The following is a 14,245-nucleotide window of genomic DNA, read 5'->3' as shown; positions in this document are numbered from 1 at the left end:
GAGGACACCTGAGACCTGGTCCTGGTCAGTCCCAGCCAGAGTTAAGCATTGGAATTGTTAGTGTATGGTGTCTGCAGCATGACCATGCAGTATTGTCTCCTGCATGTGGGGGCTGAGAATTAAACCAGGATCCTGTTAGACTGAACCACTTCTCCCCCTAACCCCCATTGCTAACTTTTACTGTCTAAAGTCATTTTGAATCCTCATGTTCAGTTGGCAATTTTGGTTTTCCCCATTAAAGATCAATAAAGTCTTGTTCTCTTCGAACTTTTGTCTTCAGTTTTATGTTAACTGTGTGTGTCAGGGTTGGGAATGACTTAGAAGGTTGCTTCCATGTGCTTTCTAGGGATGGGACTCCATCCATAATGCTGGTTTCCAATCACAGCCTGCTAGGTCATGGCAAGGGTCCAGTTGGAGGCAGGACTTGATAACTAGCCCTGGGCAACTTGAGTTTGTCTAATTGCAGACTGACATCTTCCATTAGCAGGGACTGAGATTTGATGCTATGCAGTTCCATGTGGTCTAGTGCTGGCCTTCCATTCATACCAACTTCAGTTAGGGAAGGTCTGGGCTCCACCCTCCAGTTTTCCAGGAGGCTACCATGTTTGTGGCTTTCTCATTCCTCACAGGAGGAGCTAACTTTATACCCCTGCATTTTGTTTCTCACCAGAAGGGCCAGTTCGCTTTGCAGCCCTATTAGGATGTAGGCAGAGATTGCCAGAACAGTAGGTTTGGAGAGGTGCTCACCTTTATATCTGTAAATCATGACACTAAACGGTGAATTCTCTGGGGTTAAGGGTGTAGGATGCTTCTGCAGAGGAACAATGGGAGGTGGTAGCTAATGAACCAAGGCCCTTAAAGAAACAGATACACTCCAATCCACTTTTGACATGCTGCTTTAACAGACTGAGTTTCAACTCTAGGTAATGAGGCACTTTTTGAGAAAGGGAATTTGTGCAGAGCAGTTATCTTTTCTCTGGGATTAAGGCATATGCTACTAGGCCAAATGTTTTGCAGCTTTTTTGGGGGGGGAATTTTCTAAAATCCCACTAAATTGACCAGGCTGTTCTAACTACTATCTATAAGGGTGCCACAATATCTTGCCACATATTTACATTTGTGTTTTCCTACCTTTGGACCCATCCTTACTCCCCCGTGTCATAGGTCACCTCCCCACCATGTTGGTTCCTGTGAAGCATCTCTAGTCCTCATGCTTGGTGGCAGGCTCCTTTACAAGTTTCAGCCCTTTACCATATTGACATGCAGAGCTAGCTACATACTCTTGCCTGGAGCTGTCATGATTACAAGCTGTACTATGGGGACTGGAGTTCAAATCCCAGGTCACTCGAAGCTGTCCACGTAGCCAGACTCCCTGTGGCTCTATCTGCTCTTGTATGACCCTGACTTTGACTCATAAAGGCATTAGCCACCTTGCACACCCATTGTGAATATTTTTCATTCCAGGTGTCAACCACTGGCATGAAAGCTATATGAACAGAGTCCTGGTTTTCATGCGTGCTAGCTAGGCAGCCAGTCTTCCAGCTGGTCCACATTTCCAGCCCTCTCCATATGTTGAGGTTGAGTTTGTGTGGCTAGCACATACAAACTGTCCTGGATCTTACTGGATCTAAGGCCCCTGGAACCTTGAACCTACAGCCCCAGCCCACTTTGGATGTTGTGCTTCTGTTTGTTCTAGTAGATATTTCCCAGGTGTGAGTACTGTGTCTATTCAAGAAGTAGAAAAGTTTATACAAATTTCTATAGTATTTTCTGGTGATGCCAGGGCAGGGAAATATTGGCCTCCACTCTGTATATCTGCAAGGATTCTGGGTTATTGCTTGCTATTTTGAACTACCTCTGCAAATTACACAAATGTTCCTGGGTCTGGAGAAGTGGGGGCAAGCAGAACTATGAGGTCAAGGCCAGTCTGGTCAACAGAGCAATTTTCAGGTCAGCTGAGTCTCACATAAACCTTGTCTCTAACACCCCACCTCCTTCAAACGATTGTTTTTCTCTGGACTTCTTTTAATCTATTGTAGTGCAGAGTTTGGCCAGTATGTGGGAGTCTTGGCACAGTGATTGACTGAAATGTCCAGTTCTCCAAATTTTAGTGTATCCCTGGTGTTCTTTCTCTATCACTGCTGTTCTAATCTGCCAATCAGCCAATCCCCATCCTAAAAGATCTGCATGGAGTCCACATCAAATCCAAAGAGCTTCATCAAAGCTTGCGTGCTTATGGCCCCAGGAGAACAAACATTTTCCTCAACCTGCACTTTCTGGGCCTCCTGCCCCAAGACAGGGTCTCATGTGCTCCACTCTGGTTTCTGATTCTGAGGATGATCTTGAATTCCTAATCATCTTGATCCTAGGCCATTCTTGGCTGGCCACATAGTTGTATATTATCCTTTACACAGCAGATCCTTAGGACCTCAGATCAAGAAAAACAACTTGACCCAGTCCTCCACCCCCAGGCTCAGTCACCTAGAAAACCTTCCTGGACCTGTTACTCATGAAGTCTTTACCCTGCCAAATATCCTCTTTGTGGCTTCCAAATATCCTGCCTATACTAACACCCAGTGCACAAACAACCCATTCTACCCCTCCCCATATCCTTCTCTACTGAATATATAAGCTAGCCTGAGAAAAATAAAGCTTGCCACTTGATCAGAATTCAGTCTTGTGGTCATTCTTTCTGCATCTCTTGTGTCCCCATTCCCTATCCATGACTCTCTTGCCACAGGTTAAAGTCCTGCAGGATGGACAATTGGTAACTTTTAGGATGATGCAGCTTCTCTTAGAAGTAGCTGTATCTGAACTTTTACATTGTAAAGGGCTAAGGGCTGGGACTGCTTTAATTGCCACGACCGATGAATTCCAAGTCTCGTGGTGTGTATTGTGTGTTATCTTAAAATACATATTACTAAAAATCTTTCATTTTAGATCCCTTGTGTTCTATACACCTATTATAACTATGTCCTATCTCCCTCCTTCCCCTTGATATCATAACTTTACCTCCATCTTAAGGACTCTTAGGGGTGTGCCATATGTGCTTTGCTTTGACATGGAGCCCGGGTAGAACCTCAGAGCCCAGACAGCATAGCCATCAACCAATAACCAAAGTGTAAAGCTCAATCGGGGAGGGGGAGGGGCACTCATGGGGACTGGGTGAATCTGACCAACCTTTCCTAATGAAAATTTCCCGATATCCTCAGTGGTGATGGACTTACAGCCATTTTGACCTTTGTCTTTTCAACTTCTAGGTCAGATTTGGCTCTCTGCTGTTCTCCTACATGGTTTTTCCCTGTGGTGATTAAAATGTGGTAATACAGCAGCTGATTCTGCTTAAACCATCTCCCAAAGCAGACTGACTCTCCCGCAGGCTGTGCTTTTTTATTGCCAGTACCTCAACAGTCCTGCCCCAGAGGTCTGTCCTCTCCCTCTGAACTCTGGCCAGTCCTTTCATAACAACAGCCCCTTTGTTCCACTTCAGGAGAGGGGCTTTGATTCCCTGTTGCATAGCTGTGATAGTGAGCTCACCACCAGTCAACAAAGTCTGTAGTCTCCCACTTTCCTCTTTCCTCTCAGCCAAACCAAAGCACTATCTATTGTTTCCTTCTTGCTTTCCCCACTATGCTCCACCTGCGGTGGTAGCCAGCAGCTTCCTCACTTGACAACACCTCCCAGGCTTTTCCCAGAAAACCCAGCCAAGCATCCAGGAAAGCAGAATTCTGTACCTAATTCCCATTTAATCTCATCTTGGTGTAAAGGGTGGGGCCAGGGCTCAGCGGTGAGTGTCCCTTAATGATTTGGGATGTGGAGTGAAGGGTCTGGGGAGGTGTTGCAGAGCCCTGGAAACAGAAGGAGTGAGGACTAAATGCTAGGGATCTTTGAAAACCTTACTGAGGTTACCCGAGGTCCGAGTGACAAGTCCAGTGTGCATGGCAGGAAACACAGAGGCAGAGGTGCAACTTTCTCCTAAGGTACTGCTGCATAGACCACCCATAGCCCACCGTGTCCTCCCCGGGATCTGCAGAGGCCTGAGTGCCTGGCTGGGTGCATAGCATAGAGGTCCACACAGGGACACAGCAGTCCAAGTGGGGATCTCTTAGCAATCTTCCAGCTTCTGGGGAGAGTCTGTGGTTCCCCAAGGCTGAAAAGTTACAGCCTACAAAACGGTCCAGCTCCAGGATCTTCTAGGAGGCATTCCGCCCCCAGAGCCAGGCTCAGGCAGTCCCTGCGCCCACAACAAGATGAGAGTTCCCTTGGGAGGCAAAGTTCCCAGGCCTCAGACCTTGCAGTAAATGTTGGCAGGATTCTGTGGGGGCATCTCCTGCACGATGTACACTGGGTCCCCATAGTCCCCGCTGACCTTCTGATAATGTGGGCAGAAGACATTATCTGCAGTCCTTAGCGGTATGAGAACATCACTGGGTTCCCAGCCAGAGTTGTTGCCACCTCGCTTGGAGGTGCTGTGGAGAGTGTTTGCCGTGCCTCCTGCGGTACTTGAGCAGCAGTACCACCAAGGTGATGATGATGATGACGAAGATGACGCATCCTGATATGATTCCTGCCAATAAGGCCACTTTGGAACCCAGATTGTTTCTAGAATGCCCTGCGCTGTTGCCTTCGGTGCTGATACCTGCACGGAAGCAAGAACAGCCATTTACTGTGGTTCTTAGACTCTGCCCTCTAGCTTGAAGAATGAATTCTCCAATTGCAAACAAGTAAGCATAGCAGATGCTCAACTCACTGGATGAACTTGATAGCAGTTCACCAGATGAGGTGAAGGAGCTTCAAAAGTCCTACACTCACTCACCAGGCCAACCACTTCCTAAAGATTAGACAGCAAATCTGGAACATCCCTATTTTCAACACTTCAGGATGCATCGGTAGCTGACACACCTGGTGAGCTCTGCTCTTGTGACTGTAAGACACTGACCGGGCTGAATTAATCTGTCTTAGTGGCAGAGTTAATATTGACTCACTGGGAGCAAAGACCCCAAGAACCTGTGCCCACGAGTGAATCCCTTTGGTTGGGATGTGTTTTGAGGCTCCTCTGCCTCTAGGCGTTCTAAGAAAAATGCACCTCATAGACACACAGCCCAACCACATTGCTATCCCTGGATTTGGTTTCACAAAAGGGCTTGTTATTGAATTTCTCATGTTTGTACCAGCTTCTAGCTCTGGATGTCTTGTTGGATCATTATTCGTGGTTGATCCAGCAGGACTTGCATCTACATAAAGAAGAAGTGATTAATCATGGCACAGACATCTGACAATGTAGCAAGCATAAGGAGTTGCAAAGATATATCAAGAGGAATGAACAGCAATGAACATAAGACTCTCTATGCAAAGCACTGAGAAATACAAGAATATAACCTTACTTTTTAATAACAATGGTTATCCTAGTTATTTGTTAGGTTTAGATTAGGAGGCCATCTGTGGAAACTATAGGGATTCTTACATTTGGCAGTCAAAGCATTCCAGATGACATTTCGATTTCACTAAGCAAGTTGATTGACAGCTATACTAGTCTCTAATTAGAATAATTCTTTGTTTCTTCACAATAGGTTATTCTACGTGAAAACACAGCTCTTGGTTTGTCCAGATTTGAAAATGAAACAAATCAGCAGAGCCAGTGTTTACATACAAGACTCTTTGATTGTTTTTCAAAGAAGTGTTCTGCATTGTAAAGAGATATATCTATGGCAGCACACATACACCCTGTCTCACTGGCCTGAACTTTTAGAGAGACCTAAATGAGAAAATTTGAGCATGTCAGTTTGGGGGCTCTACCAGTGGTTCAAAGTACAGAAAAGGGTCTGCCTTCAAAACTAGCAAGAGGGGTGATGGTGAGTGTCACCCCAGGTGCCACGCTGGCTGTGGGCTATACCTGGTCACAGTGGGGTCACAAAGGAGCAGTTGATCTTTACCTTGTCCAACTTTCATGAGATCTTCATAGATCTTGTTTGGCACACACCTCCCTCCTGGTTATGCAGGCCTTCCAAAGACCCATTTGATGTAGCTGATTAAAAATAAAATGGAAAAAAACAAAAAATATAGAACAAATAAGGAAATCAGTAGGATTTCATGAACATGAATTGTCTAAAAACAATTTGAATAATAAGAATTCACTCTTTGTCATAAGTTTTCTGAATGTAGGGATGCTGAAAGCTGAAAAGAAATAGAAAAATAAACAAAGAGAAATGGATGCTGGAAACATTGTGACATGTAGACTACCTGTTTCTAAATGCAATTAAACACACCCTCCCATATACACATGATTTAGTATTACTTTATAGGTAAAAGGGACAGCACCTTCTAAAATAGCCAGCGACTCCTGGGGGTGGGGGGGTGAAACTAGAAAGTGCAAAAGAGCAAACATGATAATTTCAAAACTTGGTAATCATCTCCCAACTCCTGTTTCCTTCACTCCACACCTCCTGCTTAAAGAACAATGAAATAGATGCTATGCTTGTCAAACCTCCAAGTTCTGTAAGCACTATCAGGGGAGACTTCTGACAACCCCCTTGCTTCTTTCTCCAGCCAGGAATGTGCTTAAGTAGCATACTAGAACTCAAGTCTTCTGAGTCTGCATTCTCATCACAGTGTAAGTCCCTGCAAGCATGTGTTTTTATAAACCCCCATCAGCCACTTTAGCCAAGTTTCCTGCTAGGGAAAACTCCAGCTGGACAGAGAGTTTGCACACCCGCTTCCCTGTCTGGGTCTTGGGACAACTTGGATATAACCAGGTGGGGGCAACATTGGCCAGCTGGGCTCCTTTTCCACTTTAAAAATGAGGGGAGAGGGAGAGCACAACGCTTCTACCAATGTCTTCCTGTCTGTCTAAGCTGTTCTGTCTACACACATTGCTGTTTGTCCTTAAGCCAGTGAATTATCTAAATGGCTTTGTAACTAAAGCTGTACAGAGATGGGCTGTCAGGCCGTGTAAGGAAGAGCAGGCTTTCAGTTTACAGTTCAAGTTTGAGTAGGAGGAGAAGGTGGAATGTGCTGAACACTGCTTCCCTTTGAGTTCAATGGGCAAGGAACAGAAGTATTTCATAGACACGCCTGTAATTTTAATCACCTTCCACTTTCTCTATCAAAGTCCTGTCTGCTAACACTATACTCGGAAGACAATGACAAACAGACAAGTGTTCTGGCAACTTCTTTCAGCCTGGTTGTCTTGTTTTGTCTTGTTTTCCAAGCATATCACCACCAAACAGCTCCAAATGCCTTCATGGTTTGTAGAGGTTTGTAACTAAAAAAAATCAAATACGAATTCACATCTGTGTTCTGGAATTATCAATTTCTACTCTCAGTATTTTCCCAAAAAACAAAGGGTGCCTCTTCTCCAGAGAGTACGCTTAACCTTGGGTCTCATAGTTGCATCTCTTTCCTCAGTCTTTACTGACACTAAGCTTTTTCTGGGAAATAGGTAATAGTTGCCATAATAACTGAAAATAGGTAATAGTTGCCATAATAACTGAAAATAGGTAATAGTTGCCATAATAACTTTGTCAGGGAGTTGCAGTAAGCTAAACAGTGTCCACTCACAGACGGGAGAAAATGCTTGTCAGATAAGTCAAAGTAAAGTTCTAAAGAGACTGTGTGTTTGAGAACCTACCAAAAGGGCCTTAGTATTTTACTGTGTTATCATTTTCCTTATCTTCTTTTCCCATTTGCAAAAAGTGACTCAGCCAAAGAGCCTCTCTCCTATTGCTTCTCACAGTGTGGGATATTTTGAGCACAGTTTTTGGTGTGGTCTAGGTCAGTGTGGAATTTTCAGTTATTGCTTAGTGTTTTCACTACATTTCTCAGAAATCAGAATATATATCCATAGAGAAAAAGAAGAAAAGTGACACGGGATTCATGAAAGTACCAGTCAAATGTCAAGTTTGCTTAATTGGAGGAGAATGCCAAGTTCTAGACTCAGGATAACGCACCTCAAGCTAAAGCACATCCTATTGAAAGTTAAAAAACAGCTTTCTTTTCTTGATAAAAGTTTGAACACTCATGTTACAAGGACAGTGATAACTGAAAGCCAATGAGGGTCCAGGGAGGAATATAGATATATTTAGCTTAATCTCAAAGGGAAAAATCAGATTCAAATGGAAAAGAACACCAAAAGGAAGGCAGGCTGGGGAAGTCCAACACCTGCAAACACAAGTACAGGCCCTAGCTGAATTCTGCTGTGTGGCAAGTGGCAGGCATAGGACACACACCACACACACACACACACACACACAGAGAGAGAGAGAGAGAGAGAGAGAGAGAGAGAGAATTAATTTATATATTTAGTAGACAGTGTCTTTTCTGAGCCAGAATGGTTGTGTTGAACTCCTGAGGTTTACCTCAAGGATGTCCATCTCCGGCCCCCAGAGGTAAACATCTCTAAAAGAATTAAAATTTATTTTCAATATGTTTTTTAGCATTCAGAGACCATGGAAGGAAACACATAGCATTCTGAATGAGCACAGTTTTCCTGTTTTCCTCTTTAAGTTAACGTGAACTTGTGAAAAGATATTGTAAAAGACTGTCAAGGACTCATTACCAACAGTTGTTAGAAACAGGAAAATTGTATGACACTGTTCCAAGTACCACAATGAAAGGTAATGGTCACAAGGAAGTGTGGATTAGGAAACTTGTAGGGCACTTGTGACACTCATGCCTTTGAGGGTCAAGTCTCTTCCTAGACAGAAACTTCCTAGACGACTGAGGTGGTCAGAACTGTGCTACACACAGGTGGTACCATCAGGTTCCTGGGCTGGGGTCCCTGTCACAGTGGGAGAGGTGACATGAGAACCCTGCTGAGGTCGGGTCTTTCCTGATTGTCTGAGAGGCGAGCAAGCAGTTTCATCCTCCAAGTGGCATGGAACTGTCTGCCACCACCATAGCCTGTGCCCCACAAACTGTAGGCCAAAAGGAATCCTTGCTCTTTTGAGCTGCTTTTGCAACTGCAACAGTAGAAGTAGTGAAGGGACCACCTCCACATTTTGGCAACCATAACAGCCGAACACATATTTGTCTGACCTTGTCTTGGTCTATGTTGCTAGACTTGAAAGTGAGACAGGCATGAAGGCCACAGCATTTTCCCAAGGATCAAGCACATCCAAAGAGTTAGAGCTTTAGAGTGAATGTGTGTATAATAATAAACTGTATAAATTATTTTTTGTCAACGTTGTCTTCTTTTTTCTCCCTCCAAATTCCTGCCTATGCCTCTTGGCTATTGTTTTAAGTGTTTTATTTTGCTTTACTTTTTATCTTCATCACAATGGGCACAGTTCACAAATGCACTTCAGATATACCCCAATGAACACCTATCCCCTACTCCTTAAAGAATGCCACATTTTTATGACAGATGCAGGTGTGTCATTCAGGCAACACTATTACAATTTATCCTTTTCCATCAGGACATAAGTTGACCACCCGTACTGGCTTTTGTCTGTATGCCCCACGCTACTAAGCTCTGAGCTCTGCCGGTCTGGAGTGATGGTGTCATGTTGAAGTGTACCCCTATTACATTTTGCTCTATTGAGTCCTAACTTTGAAACACAGTTCTTGGAACAGAATGCACACTAAATGAATGAGTGGATGGATGGCTGGACAGACAGATGGAAGGATGGAGAGAAAAAGCATCACACAGACTTTCCTATAAAAACCTCAGAAAAGTTCCTTAAAGATGGTTTTGTCAGTAGAGATAGTGAGTCCCTTCCTATAATTTACTAATTTCAATACCATAAGAATCCTGGCAGGTTTGCCCCTGCTGAGTATTTATATTTAATTAATACTGTCACTACACGGTCCCAATTTTCAATTAATTTATTTTGAAAAAACAGAAAGAACAAAGCTTCTTAACAAATGATTTACCATGTTAATTTAAAGGAAACAAATCAATACAAAACCTAGTTAGCTTATCCCAATGCCTACAAAATAAAGAGAGAGAATTATACTTACATATGATGTAGTAATCTTTTTTCTTCTGAAATTCTAGACCCCTGATTTTAGGGCTGAATTCTTGAAACTTGATATGAATTTCACATCTCGGTGTGGACGGGAACAGTTGAGCAGGGTTTTTTTCTTCTTCTTAATAATGCATCTGTCTGCTTGGTCTTTATCAACCATATAAACTTTATAATACTCATACTGGCCAACAGTTTTAGAGTCCACTTTTGGGCAAATAATATCCAATTTGTCTCCTATCTGTGGGTATAGTACCAGGCCTTGTCCAGGTAGAAATCTAAAAAGCATAAAAGAAAAGCCACTGAGTTGGTAAAAGTGAACACCCTTAAAGACAGGCATCAAAGAGCCTACACTACAAATCACCCCCACCATGACATGTCAGTGCTATACTTTGGTTCACCAAGGCTGTCTTCATGGGACAAATGCTTTTAGGAATTTACCCCAGAAAACAAAAGGATCAACTTTTCCCTTCTTTGAGCCTTCAGGCTGTCAGGCGGCAACAGCCTGCTGACACTGGTCCTCGCCCCGGGCTTGTAATATCCCAATAATCTTCTGTGAAACTTTACAACTCTTCCCTCTTCCCTGGTGAGGAGTCAGACTTCCCACCTGCTTGTTTTTTAACCATTGGCCTCTCAGTTTATTAGGACCAGAGACATCTCATCAATTCCAGGAATGGCGCGCGCCCAGAACCTCTGCTGTCCTGGTGGTTTCCCTGAGCTGTGTGGATGTTAATTCACAGACAGGTTTCATCAAGAGTGCTTCAAATTACTCATCATAATTAGTCACTGATAGAACGCCCCACCCGTCAGTCACTCACAGACCCCGCCCCCACAGTCAGTCACTCACAGACCCCGCCCCCAGTCAGTCACTCACAGACCCCGCCCCCACGTCAAAGTCACTCACAGACCCCGCCCCCACACGTCAATCACTCACTCACAGACCGCGTCAGTCACTCACGACCCCCGCCCCCGTCAGTCACTCACAGTCAGTCACTCACAGACCCCAAAAAGTCAACAGACCCCGCCCCCTCCTTCAGTCACTCACAGACCCCTGCCCCACCCATCAGTCACGTCACAGACCACGCCCCCACACGTCAGTCACACAAAGACTCCGCCCCCACACGTCAATCACTCACGGACCCCGCCCCCACCCGTCAGTCACCCACAGACCCGACTCCCACACGTCAGTAACTAACAGACCCCGCCCCGACAGTCGGTCACTCAAGACCACGCCCCCACAATCAGTCACTCACAGATGCCGCCCCCACACATCAATCACTCAGAGACCCCGCCCCCACCCGTCAGTCAATCACTCACCCACACACGGCAATTACCGCAGGTCCCGCCCATGGCCCCGCCACTTCCGCTGGCCCGCGGGCTCCACCGCCGCCTGGATCAAGCTCAGAACGCATCGCCCGCATCCCCGACGCTGCCGCCCAAGGGACGGACCCGCTCTGTGACGCGCTTCCGCTTCCGGTCTGCAGAACGCCGCCCTGGGACTCGGTGCCGCCCTCGCTGTGTGACGCCAGCGCCCCGAGTGAGGCACAGCACACCAGACTTCCGGTTGGCTTCAGCTCGCCAGGACTATCGACTTCCGGTTTCCGCGGGGTGGGCAACACACACTGTTTCGTGACTGGAGTTTCGCACGCCCGATCTCCGGTTGGCTTCAGCTCGCCAGCACTACAGACTTCCGGTCTGCCATCGGGGATCGCGGGGAAATAGAGTCGGGAATTTCGCTTTCAAGTTCCAGTGCTCCCTCCTTCCGCTTGGCTTCAGGTCGCCAGCATTACCGAGTTCCCGTCCCATTCTGGCTTCCCCTGCAGAGACGGGAATGGGGCTTCTGAGACTCACGATTCCCGACTTCCGGTTGGCTTCGGCTTGCCAGCACTAACGACTTCCGGAGTCCTGGTAATGGATGGGAACGGCGCGCGGCTGGCTTCCAGCGACCGGAATTTCGCTGGAATCTCAGGACGCCCGACTTCCGCTTGGCTTCAGGTCGCCAGCGCAACCCGGTTCCCGTCAAGTCTGGCTCGGTGCAAAAGCAGCTCCCGGTTTCCAGTGACTGCTGCTCAGTCCCAGCATTCCAGTCTTCCGGTTGGCTTCAGCACGCCCATACTACCGACTTCCGGTTACGGACAAGCGGCTCCGCGCCTACAAATGAGCGGCTGCCGGTGACGGGAATTCTGCTTCTGCGCACAGGATGCCCGACTTCCGGATGGCTTCGCCTGCCAGCACTAGCGACTTCGTGTCCCGGTCTTTCTGTTCCTACTGCGCACAGTGACCGGCCGGCTTCCAGTGACTGTGATTCAGCCTGTGAGTCCAGCACGCCAGACTTCCTGTTGGATTCGCTTGCCAGTACTACCGACTTCCTGTCAGAGTCTTTCTTTTTTCCGACCCCGCAGGAAGAACGGCCGCTTTTGACGGGAACTCGGCTTGTGAGTCCCGGGATTCCCAACTTCCCTTTGGCTTTGGATGCCAGCACTATCGACTTCCTGTCCGCCCTCAGATACCGCACCAGCAGCGCTACGGCCACAGGTCTTCTAGTTCCGCAAAGGCTCCGCAAGCACCGCCTCGAATCCCGCGTGTGAAACGAACGGCTCCCAGCTTCCGGTGCGTTACCGAATCCGTCTGGGGGGGAGGCACCGGGGTCGGAAACCGCGGTTCCGCTTCCACCGCGACTCATTTACCGTTCCTCAGACTCACACTTCCTGCCTGTGCCCTTCGCTTCCTGTCCGTCCTCACGACAGCGCTGGATAGCAACAAGGTTCCGCTCCCGACCGCCACCCGGAGTACAGGGCGGGGGGAGAAAAAATACAGAGCTTCCGTTGAGCGCTGTGGGCGGGACTTCCGGTTTCCTCTCCCTTCCGTTAAACTCAAGGGGGACTCAGAGATGAGTGAATTAATGATGCTCAAGGTCCTGAGGGGGTGGGAGGGGCGGGGCCTGTCAATCATGATCAGCCTGTCTGCTTCTGCTTCCATCAGCTACTGGATGGAGGATCTGGGACGGCAAATAAGGGAGTCAGCGTCTCATCATCAGAGAAGGGCGTTTAAGGGAAACTCCTGACTGTTGCTCACACTGTCAGCTGGCGTCATCCTTGTGCGTCACTGCACATTTCCCTAGAGCCAGATCCCTCTTTACATCTATAGCGGCTCTGTCTGTCACGGGGTGTTCTTTCCTGCCGTCCTCTATTCTTCTGCCGTCTCAAACTTCCTGCTCCCTCAAGTCCTCCTCTCCCGTCCTCTGCTTCCCTCTCCATTCTCCTAACTCTCCCCTCCCCCATGGTCCCAATTAGCTCAAGAGATCCTGTCCGTGTCCCCTTCCCTGGCAGACCATGAGATCTCTCTTAGGATTTCCCCTGTTTCCTGGCTTCTCTGGTGGTGTGGATTGTACGCTGTTCATCCTTTGTCCCGTGTCTAAAACCCATATATAAGAGAGCAAGTAGCATGTTTTCCTCTCTGTGACTTGGTTACCTCAACCAGGATGCTTTCATCTATTTCCATCCATTCGCCTGTGAATTTTAATATTCCATTATTTTTCTCCCGAGTAGTACTCCATTGTGTAATGCACCACATTTTCTCTATCCATTCTTCAGTCGAGGGGCGTCTAGGTTGAATCCAGGTTCCAGCTATGACAAATCATACTGCTGTGAATATAGTTGAACAGATGTCCTTGTTGTATGAATGCTCATCTTTTGGCTACATACCTATGAGTGGAATTGTTGTGTCTTGTCGTAGATTGATTCCAATTTTCCTGAGGAGCTTCCGTACTTATTTGCAAAGTGGTTGTAAGACTTTGCACTTCCACCAGCAGTGGAGGGATGTTCTTTTCCCAATCCTCTCCACCATAAACTGTCATTGGTGTTTTTGATTTTAGCCATGCTGACAACAGCAGTATGCTACCTCAAAGTTGTTTTGATTTACATTTCCCTGATTGCAAATATATTAGCACTTTCTTAAGTGTCTTTCTGCCATTTTAGATTTCTCTATTGAGAAGTTTCTATTTAATTCTGTATCCCACTTTTTAATTGAATATTTTGGAGTTTTGTTGACTAGTTTCTTGAGTTCTTTGTATATTTTGGAATTCAGGCCTCTGTCAAATATGGTGTTGATGAATATCTTTTTTCACTTTGGGGCCTGTCATTTTGTTTTGTTTACTATGCCCTTTGACTTACAGAAGTGTCTCAGTTTCAGCAGGTCCCATTTGTTAATTGTGGAACTCTGTGTCTGTGCTACTGGTGTTATATTCAGGAAATGGTCTACTGTGCAAATTCTTAAAGGATACC

The 14,245-nt window shown here is 46.4% G+C and overlaps 1 protein-coding gene across 1 annotated transcript; it reads right to left on the bottom strand.

The window, feature by feature from the left end:
* Window positions 1-3,951: 3,951 nt before the first annotated feature.
* LOC113838677 lies at window positions 3,952-12,645 on the bottom strand. Its single transcript, XM_035453928.1, is given in 9 exon segments — window positions 3,952-4,466; window positions 4,468-4,639; window positions 5,934-5,954; window positions 5,957-6,025; window positions 9,958-10,032; window positions 10,035-10,240; window positions 11,280-11,657; window positions 11,753-11,987; window positions 12,096-12,645. Coding segments are annotated over 9 exon segments (1,887 nt in total). The 3' UTR covers window positions 3,952-4,285.
* Window positions 12,646-14,245: the final 1,600 nt, after the last annotated feature.

Source organism: Cricetulus griseus, unplaced genomic scaffold (genome assembly GCF_003668045.3).
Source record: "Cricetulus griseus strain 17A/GY unplaced genomic scaffold, alternate assembly CriGri-PICRH-1.0 unplaced_scaffold_82, whole genome shotgun sequence".
NCBI classification, from domain to species: domain Eukaryota; kingdom Metazoa; phylum Chordata; class Mammalia; order Rodentia; family Cricetidae; genus Cricetulus; species Cricetulus griseus.
The sequence above is the reverse complement of the archived record's forward strand: the minus strand, read 5'-3'. Positions and strand labels throughout refer to the sequence as shown.